We start from the raw sequence: 17,238 nt of genomic DNA on the forward strand, positions 1-17,238 counted from the left end.
TCCTCAGTCCTCAGTCCCCTGAGTCCAAGCTCCGATGAGCCGTCCGTCACCACACAGGACTGTTTCCAGGGGCCCTCGTCTGAGCCACACAGAGTGCTTGCCACCAATGAGCTCCCCTCTCCAGCCTCTGTTCTCCCTCCTGGCCCCAAACGCCCTGGTTCCTGCCCACAGGTCCTGCAGCTCCTTGGTGAGTACGCAGTGTCCTCCCCACGTGCGCGAGGCTGAAATTCACCCTAGTCATTGACCTGGAGGGAATGCAGGGAGTGAGTGTGGGTCTTGAAGAGGGAAAATATCATCCCGTGAGGCTCCAGGTCTTGGCTGGTCCCCAGGAAATCAGAGCTACTCTCCTTTGTCAAGTGGGCGAGAATGAAATCTGCTGGCTGACGGGATTCCAGGGAATCTGGGGATTCAGTATCTTCAAGACCCCATCCCAGATCTCAGCGTCCTGATTGGGAACTTCATTTTAGTCCAGATCTTCTTGGCTTTGCATTCAGGGCCCTTTGAGCTCCCAGGACGTTCCAGCAGCACTGAGGTGCCCATTGCTAACTGATTGGCATGTGAACCGATTCCAGGATCCCATCTTGAGGGGTTGCTTCCTGGGCTACTTTTAGGAAAAAGTACCGATTCGCCTTTAAGTCCCCCAGCAAAGCAGACCATGATTTAAGGACCTTGGTGCAAGTAGTTTATTTAGGAGGTGATCCAAAGCAGCACAGGTGAAGAAGTGAGGAAAGTGAGGCAGAGAAGGGGGCAGCCTTAAAGTGGTGGGTTAACAGCGGGCTACTGTTATGAGAAACTGGCTCAATCACACGAGGGAGGCCTGGGAAACTGTAGAACGCTGGTCGGAGAACTGTGACGCTGACCCCCAGTTCCCTGTGGCTCCACTGAGGGTGGGCTCTGGGGTGTTAGCTTCCCCACACCTGTGGGTCATGGCCGAGGCAGCCACCTTGTGCTGGAGGAAGGCCTCGGGCAGAGATACAGATCTCAAGGCAGGAAGCTAAGCTGCCAGTCCTCAGATTGCTGGAGAATGGTTACTGCAGTGGCTGATAAACTCAGGAAAGCAAAGAGGATGAGAGGATAAATACTAATCTTAAAAGCAGCCAGAGGAAAAACAAGACAGTACACATGAGGGAAAATAAAACAATGGAGACCAGAAATCAATGGAACTAGATTTTTAATGTGCTGGGGTGGGGGGAGGGGGCAGAATATGTATATGTAATTTCCACTATATCCTGTGAAAATATTCTCCAGAGATGAGAGCAGAAAAAAGAAAAATGAATCAATGCATATAAACCATTTTCTAAAAAAAAGTTAAATACATTTATTAGATGAACAAAAGCTAAGAACCTTTGTCCCCAGCAGAGCTGTACTATCCTAAATGCTAAGGGAAGTCAGCATCATTAGAATGAAACCAAATGGGAACGTGGATCTACAGGAAGGAATAGGAACACCAATGCTATGAACTGAAGGCTTGTGTCCCTCAAAATTCCTGTGTTGAAGCCCTAACCCCTAGTGTGATGGTATTTGAAGATGGGGCGTTGGGAAGGCAAATAAGATTAGATGCGGCCATGAAGGTGGGGCCCTCAAGAGATTAGTGCCCTTATCAGAAGAGACCCCAGGGATCTTGCTCTCTCTCCCTGCTCATCCATAAGGAAGAGGTCATGTGAACTGTGTGTGAGATGGTGGCCACCTACAAGCCACGAGGTCTCAAAATGAGGCCTTGCTGGCACCTTGATCTTGGACTTCCCAGCCTCTAGAACTATGAGAAATAAATTTCTGTTGTTTAAGCCACTCAATCTGTGGTATTTTGTTATGGCTGCCTGAGCTAAGACAAGTGACTGTTTAAAACAAAATATGTTGGGCTTATAATGTATGTAAAAGGAAAGAAAATATATGATAATGATAGCATGAAGGCTAGGGACATAAACGGAATAGCAACTACTTTTTTTTAAAATTGAAGTATAGTTGATTTACAATGTTGTATTAGTTTCAAGTGTACAGCAAAGTGATTCAGTTATACATACATATATATCTTTTTCAGATTCTTTTCCCTTATAAATTATTACAAAATATTGAGTATATTTCCCTGTGCTGTATGGTAGGTCCTTGTTGGTTATTTTATATATAGTAGTGTGTATATGTTAATTCTAAACTCCGAATTTATCCCTCCCCGTTTCCCCTTTAGTAACCATAAATTTGTTTTCTATGTCTATGGGTCTATTTCTGTTTTGTATATAAGTTCATTTGTACTTTTTTTTTAGATTGCACATATAAGCGATATATTTGTCTTTCTCTAACTTACTTTACTTAGTATGATAATCCCTAGTCCATTCATGTTGCTGCAAATGGCATTATTTCATTCTTTTTTATGGCTGAGTGGTATTCCATTGTATAGATATACCATATCTTCTTTACCCATTCATTTGTTGATGGACATTTAGGTTGCTTCCATGTCTTGGTTATTGTAAATAGTGCTGCAATGAACATTGGGGTGCATGTATCTTTTCAAATTATGGTTTTCTCCAGGTATATGCCCAGGAGTGGGATTGCTAGATCATATGGTAGCTCTGTGTTTAGTCTTTAAAAGAATCTCCATATTGTTCTCCATAGAGCCTGCACCAATTTACATTCCCACCAATAGTGTAGGAGGGTTCCCTTTTCTCCACACCCTCTTCAGCATTTATTTGTAGACTTTTTGATGATGGCCATTCTGATCAGTGTGAGGTGATAGATACAAATCATTGTAGTTTTGATTTGCATTTTCTAATAGCGATGTTGAGCATCTTTTCACATGGCCTTTGGCCATCTGTATGTCTTCTTTGGAGAAATGTCTATTTAGATCTTCTGCTTATTTTTTGTTTTTTTTGATATTGAGCTGTATGAACCATTTGTATATTTTGGAGATTAATCCCTTGTCGGTTGCATCATTGCAAATATTTTCTCCCATTCTGTAGGTTTTTTGTTTTATGGTTTCCTTTGCTGTGCAAAAGGTTTTAAGTTTAATTAGGCCCCATTTATTTTTGTTTTTATTTCCATTACTCTAGGAGACAGATCCAAAAGGATATTGCTGCGATTTATGTCAGTGTTCTGCCTATGTTTTCCTCTAGGAGTCTTATAGTATCTGGTCTTACATTTAAGTCTTTAATCATTTTAAGCTTATTTTTGTGTGTGGTTTCAGAGAATGTTCTAATTTCATTCTTTTACATGTAGCTGTCCAGTTTTCCCAGTACCACTTATTGAAAAGACTGTCTTTTCTCCATTATATATTCTTGCCTCTTTTGTCATAGATTATTGACCATAGGTGGGTGGGTTTATTTCTGGGTTTTCTATCCTGTTCCACTGATCTATATTTCTGTTTTTGTGTCACAACCATACTTTTTTGATTACTGTGGCTTTGTAGTATAGTCTGAAGTCAGGGATCCTGGTTCCTCCAGCTGTTTTTCTTTCTCAAGATTGCTTTGGCTATTCAGAGTCTTTTGCATTTCCATGCAAGTTAAAAAATTTTTTTTTGTTCCAGTTCTGTGAAAAATGCCATTGGTAATTTGATAGGGATTGCACTGAATCTGTAGGTTGGCTTGGGTAGTATAGTCATTTTGACAATATTGATTCTTCCAATCCAATGGAATGTCAACTACTTTTTGATTAGTGCTTGCATGGTATACTTTTCCATTTTTTAAAACTTTCTGTATCCTTATATATTTATCACATTTAAGATGAAAAAAAAATCAGTCTGACAGATATTGAAAACAAACTTGTGGTTACCAAAGGGGAAATGTGGGGCAGGGAAGGGATAAATCAGGAGCTTGGGATTAACATACACACACCACTATATATAAGATGGATAACCAACAAGGACCTACTGTATAGCACGGGGAACTCTATTCAATATTCTAATAACCTTTGAGAAAAGAATCTGAAAAAGAATGACTATAGTACATGTATAACTGAATCACTTTGCTGTACACCTGAAACTAACACAACATTGTAAATCAACTATAACCCAATAAAATTCAAAAAAGAAATCAGTCTGACAATCTTTGCTTTAATTGGGTATTTACATTTAATATAATTACTGCTCTATTTCAGTGTTAAGTCCATTATCCTATTATTTGCTTTTCATTTCCCCAGCCTCTTCTATTTTTTTTCTTGCCTTTTGAGTTATTTTTTAAATGTTCTAGTTTTCCCCCTCAGCTTATTTAAAAGACCCTTTGCTCTTCAAGCGTTTACTGTAGAGAAAACTTTACTTACCAGTGTCTAATATGGATTAGTTTTACTTGGTCCTAGACAGGACCGGGACTTACAGAACTGAGCACTCCTGACTTGCAGGCATGTGTTTTAAGAACCTCAGGATGTTCTGTTTCAGTCACAGCTTTGCCCTCCTGCCTCCTCTTCTTAGTGCTCTTGAGTTCCACCTGACACCACCCTTTAGAATTTCCCTTGGTGTGGGTGTGTTGTGATGCATTATTTTCCATTCTTATTCGTATGAAAATGTCTTTCATTCTTAAAGGACTTTTTTTGCCAGGCTCAAAATCTGAGGTTGGAAATTATTCTCTCAGCCCCCTGAAGGCACCTTTTCACTGCCTTCTCATTTTCACCATTTCCATTGAAAAGTCGTCTTTAAGTCTTATTACTGCTATTTTTTTTTTTAAAGTAACTTGTCTTTATTCTTTGCTTAGATTTTTCTCTTTGATTTTTCAGCAGTTTTATTACTGTATGTTGAGGCGTGTTATTCATTTTCTTTATCCTGTTTGGTGTTTGTCTAGCTTTTCTGGTTGCTCTCAGCAGGAGGATTTGTCTGAATCACAGGTTTATTGTTGCTGAAATCCTGGAACGAGCACTTCATTTAAGTACTCACCAGATACTATTTAACTGAAATTGTTAACTATATGTGGTCCAATAGCCTACTGAAGCTGTTTTATTTCCCCTTACGTTCCTCAGACTTGTTCTGGAATAAACCACCGAAGGCATACTGAATTGCTTTCGAGGTCCTTGCTAGTGGCCATTTCTTGTACAATTCTTTCCCTTCTCCTCTGCTAGTGCCTGTGCATTACTTCCTTTGCTGGTGCTGGTCAGGACAAAAGAGGTTTCTAAGCTTTGCTACAAACCAGGTGAAAATATGCACACGATATACAAGTAATCTGATTATTTATTTATTTTGAATAAAAAAGTGGCCAAGATACCAATACCAGTGGCTCTGCGTACAAAACACAACGTAATTGAGGTTATTTCACATTTACAAAACTGCCATTATGTATAGCACTGGATCTTCACAGCAACTTCAATAGACTCTAAGTACCAGAATCCTAAGAGCAATTGCGGGGGATCCAAAATGGGAAAAAGCTAAAAAACCAATGATCTTTCATTAACTGCAAAATTGGCCAACCAGCTAACTGGTAAAGAAAGAGAATCTGCTACCCTTTTCTTTAGTAATAACTAAAATAAGATTGCCCCACAGGACTGCATTTGACAAACACCCTCCATAATTTCCACTTCATTTTCTCTATAATCTTTCCCACTTCAAACTTTTCCCAGAAACCTCTGCCCTACTATCAGATAAAAGCTCAGGACACCAGTATATCTTCAGGGAAAGAAGATAACTAGTGCAAAGGATATAGCATGGTCTGCTTCAGCCCAGGAGACCCAGTTCAAACCCAAGAAAGAATTCTGCCCTCTTCCGGTCATCAGTTCCTTGCAGTTTTGAGCACACTGGAAAAAGTGAACCATGCTTCGTCTTACAGGTGGCAGGAAGTTACTCACTCATTCTCTGTATCACCAGCACCTACTCTGTGCAAGGCACTTGACACTTGGTGCTGCAGGAACTACCAAGATGAGACAGACAGTCCCTGCCCTTGAGGAGCTTACAATCTAATAATGAACACTATGTACATACGTATAATGCAGAGAAGCAGCCAATTCTCCTGGATGGGGGTGTTCCAAGCAAAATGTGCTATTATTCTTAAAATTTTTTTATTTACACACTAAAAGCTTAAAACACACCACCTAATCAGATGGTAAGCATTAAAAAACCATCTCCTTTCTATAACCTTAAGTTTTTAGATGCCTGTTCTTTTTATTTCAAAAAATGTCATATGTAAACAAACACATAATTTGAAGCCAAGCACAAAGATAGCACAGGCACTGGATAAACAAAATATATACTACTCTACACAACACAGACTTAGTTTTCTATACAGTCTTATTTCTGTATACACAAGTTTGATGTTCACTTTCTTTTCATACACTGAAGTACAAATCTGAGTCAGTCTTGAAAAAGATATAATTCATTTTTGCATTAATACCAAAAACAAAACAAAACACCCTAGACCTCACCAGTCTGTTAGCCAAGAGTCAAACTGATAACACATGAAATGCTTCAAAGCCACCACCTCTTACACCATCCAATGAGACCATTTCACAGGATCTTTCTATGAAACTAACAGGACTTCATAATAGTGAGGTAAGCAAGTTTTTACCTTAGAAATAACTATAAGATTTAGAGTTCTGAAATTCAAGTCCACCAACCCATTTACAATATTTCAACTAGACAGCCTGCACCTTTGCTTTATCACATCAGTATGAAAGTATCATCATTCCCCCTTTGCAGCTCCTCCCAAGCCTGGGATGAATGAATGAATGAATGAATAAGTGAACACCATGTTGGTTAACCATATAATACTGTGGTAAATAAACTCACTGTCTAGGACCTCATATTGTATATTAAGTCTCCCCCCCTGGAGTATAGTTATAAGTTAAAACGCAAGATAAAAGCTGAATCACCTAATCTGATTAAGAGGTTGGGGGCATACATATGTATATAACAAAAAGATTAACTTCTTTACAGGACTTCTTTATATAAAGTCTCTCCCCTGTTAAATTTACTGATTTCTACAGCAAGTTTTCAGAAACAGCCATCTTAAAACAAACCATACATGCAGATAGGAGGCTGCACCCTATTTACCAGACTCAGGCCAGCCAGCCAGTCCTGATACTGATGTGTATCTGTGCCAGGGAAACAAGTCTGCATCTTCTGAAAAACCCTGCTGTACATCAGGATGGCGATGCTGTGGTGAGAGTGATCATTAGAAGCAACTCTGCAAAGCTGACTTAATTCAGTATAAGGACAGTCAAATCTCACACGCTCTAACGTCAGCTTGAACTGCAGATACCAGGTTATCACATGAAGATCCTAGCTCCAAAAACTTCTTTTAGCATCAAGAAAGAGCAGTTCAAAGCTTAATACCTATGAGACTGGAGACATGGTCTAAAACGCTGCTGGAAACTGCCAGCTGATACTTCCACTAACAGCTAAAGCGCAACCACGTCACTTCAGTTAGATCTGCTATAGAGGCATTTTTACAATCTGACGATGGTGAGGGGAGAGGCTAGATGCCCGAGCCGCTCTGCTGTCAACAGAGCTGCTGAGCCCCACCCACACAGGTAGCAGCGTGAGAGCACAGGGATGTGTTTGTTCACACTCCATCATGGAAGCCTGCAGACCCCAACAGTCCATGCAGGGCTAGCCATAAAGAGGTGCTTTTATGTGTCCAGCTATTTGCTGTTTCTGCTGTCCCATCTCTAAAAAGAAAAAAGGGCAGAACCTATCTTTCCCTTAAGAAAATTAGGCCTGCTGACTTTGAATATAGCCAGAATTTTTTTTCCTTGTCAGGAATAACTGGCTTGGGGAGCAGAGTGGGTGGTGGCAGGGAGCTGAAATCCAGCCCACTCTGCCCAAAGTCCAGCCTGAAGGGGCGGGAAATTTCCAACAGGGAAATTATGATTCAGAGTTTTGAAGAAAACCAGATACAGTTCATCAAGTTGTTAACAACTAACACTATTACTCTTAGAAAGAAAAACTACTGTTTAGTAGTTTCTTCTAGGAAGGGAGACCTGCTATGTGATTTAGTTTTTAGAAATTTTATCACAAACCTATTTTTCTTTCAAATCTGAGAGAACTAAAGGGATGGAAATGGAGAGGACCTCTCCTGGAAGGAAAAGCGAGGGAGAGGGAGGTCAGGAGCAGAGAGGATGGATAGACCCGTGGAAATCGTACAGTGCCAGTAATTCCTGCTTTCATTCCAGGAGCCGCGGCAATTCACTAAACCCCAACACAGTTCAGTGCTGCCAGGAGAGCGGGTGCTCTGAAAAAGCAGCTCTGTGTTCCTCCAGACAAGACCAATGAGCCTTGATTTCTTCTGCATATTATCTGACACCATTACAGTTACAACAGAATATATTTTCATATTCAATTATTACTCTTTGACATTCTTTTAACCTAACTGGTGAAGGCTGCTAATAGGTCTAGCCCACACGCCCCAACATTAACATTCTCAAAAACTTCCTAGAGGGAGAAGCAGAAAAATGTCACCCTCGACCATGAGCTTCGCCAGTGGTTCTAATAACTCCTGACACTGAAAAATAATTGGTAGTTTTGGCAGATACAACAGTAGGCAGAGATGGCTTGAAGTCTGGGTAGTGGACATATGAGGATTTCAGAATGAATATCAAGCCTAACAAACTATCAATTTCTTATCTAGAATAACAGGAACACATTAACCCTCAACAGAGAAAGTGTGACACAGGTGTGGCTATCAGACTCCCAAAATGCAACGCTGTCGTGGCTTAGAAGGTCTAATTGCACAGGACCTTTGCTCCTGCACCTTCAGGCAAAGCAGTGGCATCGCGGCCGTCTCATCCACGCCGTGGAGCAGTGACAGCTGAAATTAACTTGAAACCCACTACACAGATCAGGTAAGTTTTAGGAAGGTCTGGAGGACATGGTAAGTGTAAACCAGGAGAGACCATTTCCCGGTGTCCCTCACGCTCTTCCAGGGCTCCACTGCTCAGCACTCTGTCACCAAGTATGCTGACCCTTAGGACATTCGGAAGTGCACTGTGTTTGTGATCTGCCATTAACTGAAAATCTCCTCTCGTTCTCACAGGTCAATGGATTAACCTCCACAGAAGAAGGGAGGGGTAGGGAGGGGTGGGGAGGGGGGCGGAGGGCTCCCACCTCGGTGTGCAGGAATTTGAGGCAGGTGCTGGCTGGACTTCAGCCTTAAGAATGCCATTGGGCAGAGCCCCCCCCCAGAGAGAAGCCACGTTCTAGTAAAAGAGTTGCCATGTTCACTGCTACCCAGACATACAAAGTAACTCAGGTGACCCTTTTTAGTTTATTCCTAAGAGTCAAATTTTCCCCCCAAATGCATGACTGCTTTAAATAAAAACGTAAGTTTTAAACGGCAGCAGCACAAAATTCCCCAATAAGAACAAATCAACTACTAACTCTGATTAGGAAAAAAAAAAATAAGTGAGACTAAGCATGCTGTGAGTATAAAAACTGCAGTAATGCCTTGACAGGATCTCAATTTTTACTGTCATATTGACTGTAAAGTGAAACAGCTCTAGGCACAAATGATCGCAACTATACAACTTTCCGAGTTGTGTTCTTCCTGATTTGAATGCTGCCTGGTTCTCTTCCTTGACAATCATTTGAACATGCTGGACCCTAAAGTCTGGATAAACACTCCTCTTGAAATTACCACCAAAATGAGGAAAGATAAGCAGACGATGCCAGCAGAATTAAACAGCAGCAGAAATACAGAATTAAACACAGGAGACAAAAACAAAAATCTGAATGGGAAACAAAAGACATTTCAAAGCAGACTGGCTGGAAGTGCCTCTTAAGGGCTCTTGTCTCCAATACCTACGGACAGAGCAGGGAAGACACTAGGGGGAGAGAGCCTACAGGCGGGAGCGGTGTTTCTGTTACACGCTCCCCAAACAGCCAGTGTTTCTCAGTGGGGACAAAACGTCTCTCACTAAGGATACAAAAATAAAAGCAAGAATAAGTGTTAGAATAAAGGTTTAATATCGCTTAAATTTCACATTTTGTATTTCCCAACCAACTTTCCAGAAATATGCACCATTTCAAGGTGAGTTCGTTACAGTCCTGTTAATTAGCACCAATCCCTAGGATACTTATTTTAAAAATCCAGTAACACTGTAGTTCTAGAATGTCTATTTTTAAATGTAGGTTTTAAGACCAATTAATGTCTAACATCTCTTCTTAACAGTCCACAGGAAAATACCTGTATTATAAGTATCGAGGACCTTTGCAGAGAGAAGGAATTCCCAGCCTCTGGTTGACTGAGCTACACACACGATAGCACCAGAGCTCAAGGGTCCACACTTCTGAGCTGCCTGTCTCTTTCTGGAAGTCTCTAGACAGACTCGGGCTATAAATGATACGTCTGGAAATATCAACATTAAAAATATTAAATGTTTTAATTTAATACTAAAAGGAGAAAATATTAGTTTTCCTCTATGTACAAATATCTCACCAAGTTGTCACAGGAAGTCTGAAGAGGGTTGTAACGCAGATGACCAGGAATACTTGACATCCTTATACCTGTGAAGGAGTCAGAGCAGGAAACTGATGACATGGGACAGATCATTAAAAATAAGTCACAATTATTAACTTACAAGAGTCACCTGATCTTTTGACACATTAAAACCAACTTTAGTTTTGGCTTCAACCTCTTTAAAATATATAGTTTTAAGAAAATGTTTTCAATATGCATGAAAAACAACTGGCAGGATGCAGATCTGCAGCTATTTGTTGAGAACAAAATATCAGGCCCACAGGTTGTTTCAGACACTTTAATATCTGTTGGGACACTGCATACCACGTGCCAGGTAATTAAAGCTCCCTGGAGCCACAAGACAGTTCCAGACCAAGGCCAGGATTAAAAAGCCTAAGTCGGCCCAGCAAGGCCCTTATCCATACTCCCTAGAATGGACCATTCTGTTCTGAGAAGTGACAGGGCATGCGTTTTGTTCAAACTGCTTTAGTCAAGACACTTGAAAAATAAGTGTTCCTCATTGGCAAGGAGTTGGGGGATAATGTTCATCTCAAAAGGACTTAAAATCTCTGCACTCAGTCACTTTAAAGACACCCTTTAGTCCCTGGAGGCAGAGAACGCACTTCAGCAGTGAGTCCCCACGCCCTATGTACAGTCATGAAGGGCGCCTCTCCTCTTGCGCGTCCTAGCTCTTGGGGCTGGACGGCGCTTTCCACAGCAGAGTACATGCCCTTTCCATCTTCCCATCGTGGACATTCAGAAGACAGGAGAATCACAGAAAGGGCAGGGGCTTTGCAGTAACCTCTTAATCCAGTCAGGATCTGCAAAAGTAAGACAAGCAGTATTGAGTGTAAACTTCAGAAAAGGCAATCAAATGGGATGAGCCCTGGATGGACCACAGTATTAAGGGATGGGCATTCTGGTCCCAGCTCTGTGTCCCTGGACAGAGCCCCTCACTACAACATTCTAGACGAGGTTGGACTAAATCTGTGGTTCCCAAAGCTAAGTGCGTGATGAAACAGGAAAATAAGGGTAATGAATGAGTGTTTCATAAAGCTATATTTATTGTTTAAAGAAAGGACTATACTTGGTTCTGAGAGTATATCCTTCATACATGGATAATGTTAAAATACTCTTATAAAATTACAGTAACAGTAACTTTAAAAAATACATTACTTGGAAAAATAAAAACACGGCAACACTGTGTCAACACTTTCTCCCCTTTTTAAAAACTTCCCTGGTCTGTGAAATACTGTGCTCTACTGGGTAGTACTCTCCAGATCTCAGCAATTCACATTCTTCCCAAGAGCTGTATGTGGCTCAACACAAAGTCAACTGGCAGGCGTGTTTTTTTTTATTTGTTTCCATCTTTTCCTGATTTCCTGTCTAATTAGTATGCCAATTCTCAATTGCAATGAGTGTTTAAAAGTCCCCCAAAATTTGCTTCAAAATAATCCAATAAGAGGAGGGAAGCGGGGAGGACTACAGATGAAACATAATGAGCTGGCAATTTTTGAAGTTGAATGATGGGTACATCAGAGTTTCTTATACTCTTTTTCTCTACTTTTATGATTACATTTTCCATAACAAAGAGTTAATATAGAACACAAGCTGCCAACACACCAACTTCTCAAAATTAGAGAGCTTCAGCCAGGTTAGAGCAAAAATCAATAAGGGTGTAGTTTTACACAGAACATTTTGTTTTACTTGAGACCACTAATTACCCCCAAAGTGTACACAGGTGTATAATGGTGTCTAGTTAGCTCATTTGGTTAGTGTGGTGTTAATGAACCTCAGGTCATAAACTGACATCCATGGGACTGTTTACATCACTAATTCCTGACTCACATCTACAATCTTATTTCCAACTAGTTATGTCATAAATGTGGGCTTTGTCACCGGAGCTATCAGGAAAGAGAATACTGACCAACTCGAAAAAATCCCACCGTGGCTACTAGGAGGATGACTGCAAGTGCATGTCCCTGTTTCAGCAGTGCTGTCTTTGTCTACGTTATCAGTTGCAGAGTTTTCCTTCAAATACTATATGGTCTATACATACCATCTAAAACAAGCTTTACTGAATAAATAATTTGCTTGCAGTGACAGAACAGGAAACTGCAGCCCTACTTACTCACATACTAAAATGCGACAGGTATGTTACCGTGAATGTTCCAGTGACCACTTTTTAATTAGTTGTGGTTCGTGACAATACTGTACAGAGCACGAGGAGCCTGCTCGCCATCCCTGATGGCGCAAGACTAAGCAGGATGGAGGGCTCGGGGGTGCAGGCACGGTGGCAGCCTTGTCAACCTCACCCTCCCACAAGCTGGGAAAGCATTCACCTTCCGGGGCTGGATGGCGGGCAATGCTGTCATGGAGCAAACACCTTCTGTATATCAAACTCTGGCAGGACTGGTAGGTTAAGAAGCACCTGAAAGCAGACAGATTGTACCATCAGTTCTACTAACGGTGGAAAGCAGCAGTGTTGAAGGTAACTCACCACATACAGTTATTCTAAAACCACAAGTTAACTAAGTAAAGGGCAAAAATAGTTCACAAATGCATGGTGACAATGTATCCCTCTGCACAGGCCAGACCTACCCCACCCCACACTTAGTAAAGGGGAAGTGTCGGTCAGGCTAAACCAAGAGATACAAAGCTTCTAATCCAGACAGTCACTGCAGCTTCTTTTTTTTGCCATGTTTGCAGCACTGAGAAAGAATGTAGTCCGCTTACACCTGATTGCACTGTGAATTTTTCATGTGTTAAAAAAAATCAATTATGTATTATACTGGAAACTATTCTTGTTAGTGATTTTTAAGATTAGGTATAAGCACTGTCTTTAAGAATCTGACAGCACAGTGCGGAAAACGTGAAAGATATAGAAGACAAAATTAATGGTGCAAAAAAAGAAGGGCCATGAACAAAAGCTCAGAGGTTCAATTCCATCCAATGACCATTCACTGAGCATCTACCAGGACCAGGCAAGTAAGGGAAGGTGGGCAGCAATGGGATATCAGAGAGAGCACTTGGGCTCTGCACGGAAGGTTTTCTGCAGGATAACAGTGTTTAGGATGAGCAACTAAGCAGTAGAAAATACAAAGAGGAGGGGAGGGTTGGGGAAAGGAATTCCAAGTAGGTTTACCTTGAGTAAAGACTTGGGTGTACAGGAAGAAAGATTATACCTGAGTGGGAGCAAGCACCCATTCTCACTGGGAGAAATTACACCCAGGTATTCTGGCACTAACTTCAATTAGCAAAAATGAAAATAATTTTTGTGGAAGAAGCCATCTGAGAGACAACAATGTATAGTGGTTACACATGGAAACTCTGGAGCCAGAAGGCCAAGTTCTCAGCTCTGCCGCTAACCGCCTGTGTGCCTCTGGACAAATTTGAACTTCCCCAGGCGCCAGTTTCCTCATCTGTAAAAATGGGAACAGTGGCGGTGCCCCTCGTGTGGCTCAGGATGCGTGTATTGCTTAGAGTTGTGCCTGGCACGGTGGCAGGGCCAACACGTGCAAGTGGCTACTGTTACAAGGCCACTACTATTACAAGCTTGTTTCCTCTTCTCCCCAAACATAAGGCGGAACAGTCAGATCAGAAGTCTAGGGACACAGCAACAGCAGGGAAATCCAGACATCCATCAGTAAGAGGGAGTAATGGAGCATCCATACAGTGGAAAACTCTACAGCTGTTAAGAATGGGATCTGTACTGATGTGGAAAATGCCCACATCTTGCTAAGAGAACACGCAAGTTGTTAAGGTAATTATATGTAGCACAATCCTGTTTCTATTGGAAATAAACTTTAAAAACCTACTGAGTGCCTACCACACACCAGGCATTGTTCTAGAAATAGCCATGAACAAAACAACCAAATTGCCTGTCTTCATGAACTTTCTATTCCAGAGAAAGGAGAAAAACATAAAGTAAAAAATATATTAAGTGGGACTTCCCTGGTGGCGCAGTGGTTAAGAATCCGCCTGCCAATGCAGGGGACACGGGTTCGAGCCCTGGTCCGGGATGATCCCATATGCCCCGGAGAAACTAAGCCTGTGCACCACAACTACTGAGCCTGTGCTCTAGAGCCCGCGAGCCACAACTACTGAGCCCGCATGCCACAACTACTGAAGCCCATGCACCTAGAGCCCGTGCTCCGCAACAAGAGAAGCCACCGCAATAAGAAGCCCGCGTCGCGCAACAAAGAGTAGCCCCCGCTTGCGGCAACTAGAGAAAGCCTATGCATAGCAATGAAGACCCAATACAGCCAAAAATAAATAAATTTATAAAAAAGAAAGAAAAGGTTCCTCATTAAAAAAAAACCATATATATATATATATATATATATATATACACACACATATATATATATATATGTATGTATATATATATATGTGTATATATATATATATATATATATATATATATATATATATATATATATAAAGTGGTGATAACTGCTAAGGAGGAAAACAAAGCAAGGAAGAGGGATGAAGACTACATACAGAGAGGGGAGAGGGATGTCATCAGGTGTCACGATTTTAGGCAGTGTGGCCGGGAAGGAAGCCCTGTGGACACCTGCTGGAAGAGCACCCCGGGCAGAGAGGACAGCCAGTGAAGACGTCCAGGGTGGGAGGGGTGCCGCGTGTACCTGAGGAACAAGGAGGCCAGTGCACCTCGAGTGACGTCAGCAAGCCGGAGAAAATGTAGACGAGATCAGAGAAGGGATGGGGGCCAGGCCATGGAGTCTTGACCACTGAATGGATTTTAGCTTTTATGCATCAGAAATGGGCAGCCACTAGAGAGTTTTGAGCAGAGGGGGTGACATGAGCTGATGAGGTCATGATAGGATCACAACCTCAGCTCTACTTAGAACAGCCTGGAGGGGGCAAGGAAAGACACAGAAGATGGGCTGGGAGATAACTATAACAATCTGGGCAAGAGATGATGGTGTCTTGGACCGGGGATGTAGAGGTGGAGGTAGCAAGAAAAGGCTGGATTCAAATTTGAAATGCCTTTAAAACTTCCAAACAGAGCAACTGAACAGGTGCTTAGATATGAAGTCTAGACTGAAGGGGAGTGACTCAGACTAAAGCAATATGTTTAAGTCACCAGTGTACAGATGATAGGTGACAGCCCAGGGAGAGTGGTGACAGAAGAAAGACAGGTCCAGAGACGGACATCAAGGAGATACTGTGTCCAGAGGGCCAGGTGATAACAAAGCGCTTTAAGGAGGAGGAAGAGGGAGTGACCAACTGCGTCACGTGCAGCCCGTGGGGCCATAAGATGAGGACACGCCAAGGTTCCCTCTTAAGAGTGAGACGGAGGAAGACCTCTACCTTTTGTTAGAGATAAACCAAACAGAGTACAGAAGCACTTTATATTCTATTAACTTCAGCAGGTATTGCTTTTGTCATACTGATTTTTAAAAATTTAATGCTACTTCAAAGCAAAATAATATTCCCAAAATAAATAAACCCCTATATACAAGAAGCAGAAAAAAATCCCTCATTAAAGGGTGTCTTGCTTGAGTCAAACAGATGGTAAAAAGCCCACACCAGGTTTTATAGTAGCAGCTTTTCTCCAACCTAATGGCATGGGCAACATATACTTCGGATAAACACTTTACAATGGTTTGTGTGACACAAAACTGGAAAATGAGCAAAAGCAGCTTACCGGAGCCAAATGTGGCCATTGGAACAGACTGCCTGTTTGCGATCCGTGAATGGCAAAATCTCTTTACACAAACTACAGTGCTCAGGGAAAGTTTGCTTGTTCATCTTCTTTGAGATGTGTCCGATCAGCACCTAGTAAGACAAAGCAGTCAGCAGTGTTTTGTGGTGAGTGCAGGGTTTCCCAACACAAAGGAGAAATGGAAAACTACACGGTATCTTACACACGACAGGAGCTCTGCATCCCCACGTAGGCCCATCACTCTTTCTGAAAAGTAAAAAAGCTGGACCTTCAACTTGTGTCAACTGGCTGAGTACAATAAACTAAATTCATTCAGGCACCCTGTGGCGACAGAGTGAACTTTACCCACTAAAGGAAAAACTGTTCTGAAAACGCAAATCTTATTACTTGTCTTTAATTGCTTTTGAAACAAGGACTTCAGAGTTCTGTTAGAAGACAAAGTATTCAGCTATACTTACAATGTTTTGACTTTAAGAGAGAAAAACATAATCTCTATAGGCAAAATATCATGTGAAACACTAACTCTGTAGAACTATACAAATGTCTATTCTTTAAGAAAAGCTTACAAAGTAAAAAGATAATCAAGATTAAAAAATAATAATTTCCCCTTCTGATGGCCCAAAGACCCATGACCAAACTAGTCAGCCTGCAATTGGAGACCAACCGACCCCACAGCAGAGGCATGGCGGGACCCACCGTGGGAGTGGGAGAGATTGACGGGGCAGGCTCTAGGCCTTGGCCCTACTTCAGCTTTGTTCGTTTCTCTGCTTTGTTTATGAGAATTGCATCACTCCAAAAATGGAAGTCTGCAGAACACTGATCTACTTCATTATTTTGTTGGAAAAACACCTTCACCAGCTGTATTACTGGGGGGCATGGGATACACCAATCCTTAAGAATCACCTTGTCTTACTAGCAGATAACGTCCTTCAAAGTTTTAATCCACTGACACTTAAGCTCTTGTGTAAGAACTTCTTAGTCTGTGATTCACTAAAATTAGTTCACTGAAGTTCTGAAGGGTATCTTAATAGCTCAAAAGGGTGTCTTACCTACTCTACATATAATTTACAAATTTAAAGCCCATTAACTTTTGGCCTTTTTGGCCTTGAAAATTCTAATTTATGGTCCCTTACAGCAGGGACAACCAATGTACTAGGTTTGAAAAGATTCATTTTTATGCATACAGTA

General features: G+C 41.5%; 1 protein-coding gene and 1 long non-coding RNA gene across 3 annotated transcripts in view; one reads left to right on the top strand and one right to left on the bottom strand.

The window, feature by feature from the left end:
• On the top strand, positions 1–10,244 carry LOC132492670 (uncharacterized). The gene is made up of 3 exons (XR_009532845.1): positions 1–187; positions 8,532–8,745; positions 10,071–10,244. It is a non-coding gene; the product is annotated as an uncharacterized LOC132492670 (long non-coding RNA).
• Positions 5,143–17,238, bottom strand: part of GTF3C4 (general transcription factor IIIC subunit 4) — a 24,386-nt gene continuing 12,290 nt past the window's right edge. Inside the window, exons 3-6 of one of the 2 annotated variants that reach the window (XR_009532844.1) lie at positions 16,033–16,163; positions 12,701–12,789; positions 10,982–11,179; positions 5,143–10,405 (exon numbers count right to left, since the gene is read on the bottom strand). Coding sequence is in view for 1 of the 2 variants with exons in the window: in XM_060102386.1 (XP_059958369.1) it covers positions 11,115–11,179; positions 12,701–12,789; positions 16,033–16,163 (285 nt within the window). In the remaining variant the exon portion in view is untranslated. Of the gene's footprint in view, positions 11,180–12,700; positions 12,790–16,032; positions 16,164–17,238 lie in introns of both variants that reach the window. The other variant, XM_060102386.1, reaches the window with a different exon arrangement.

The sequence above is a fragment of the Mesoplodon densirostris genome, chromosome 6 (genome assembly GCF_025265405.1).
Source record: "Mesoplodon densirostris isolate mMesDen1 chromosome 6, mMesDen1 primary haplotype, whole genome shotgun sequence".
Classification (NCBI taxonomy): Eukaryota; Metazoa; Chordata; class Mammalia; order Artiodactyla; family Ziphiidae; genus Mesoplodon; species Mesoplodon densirostris.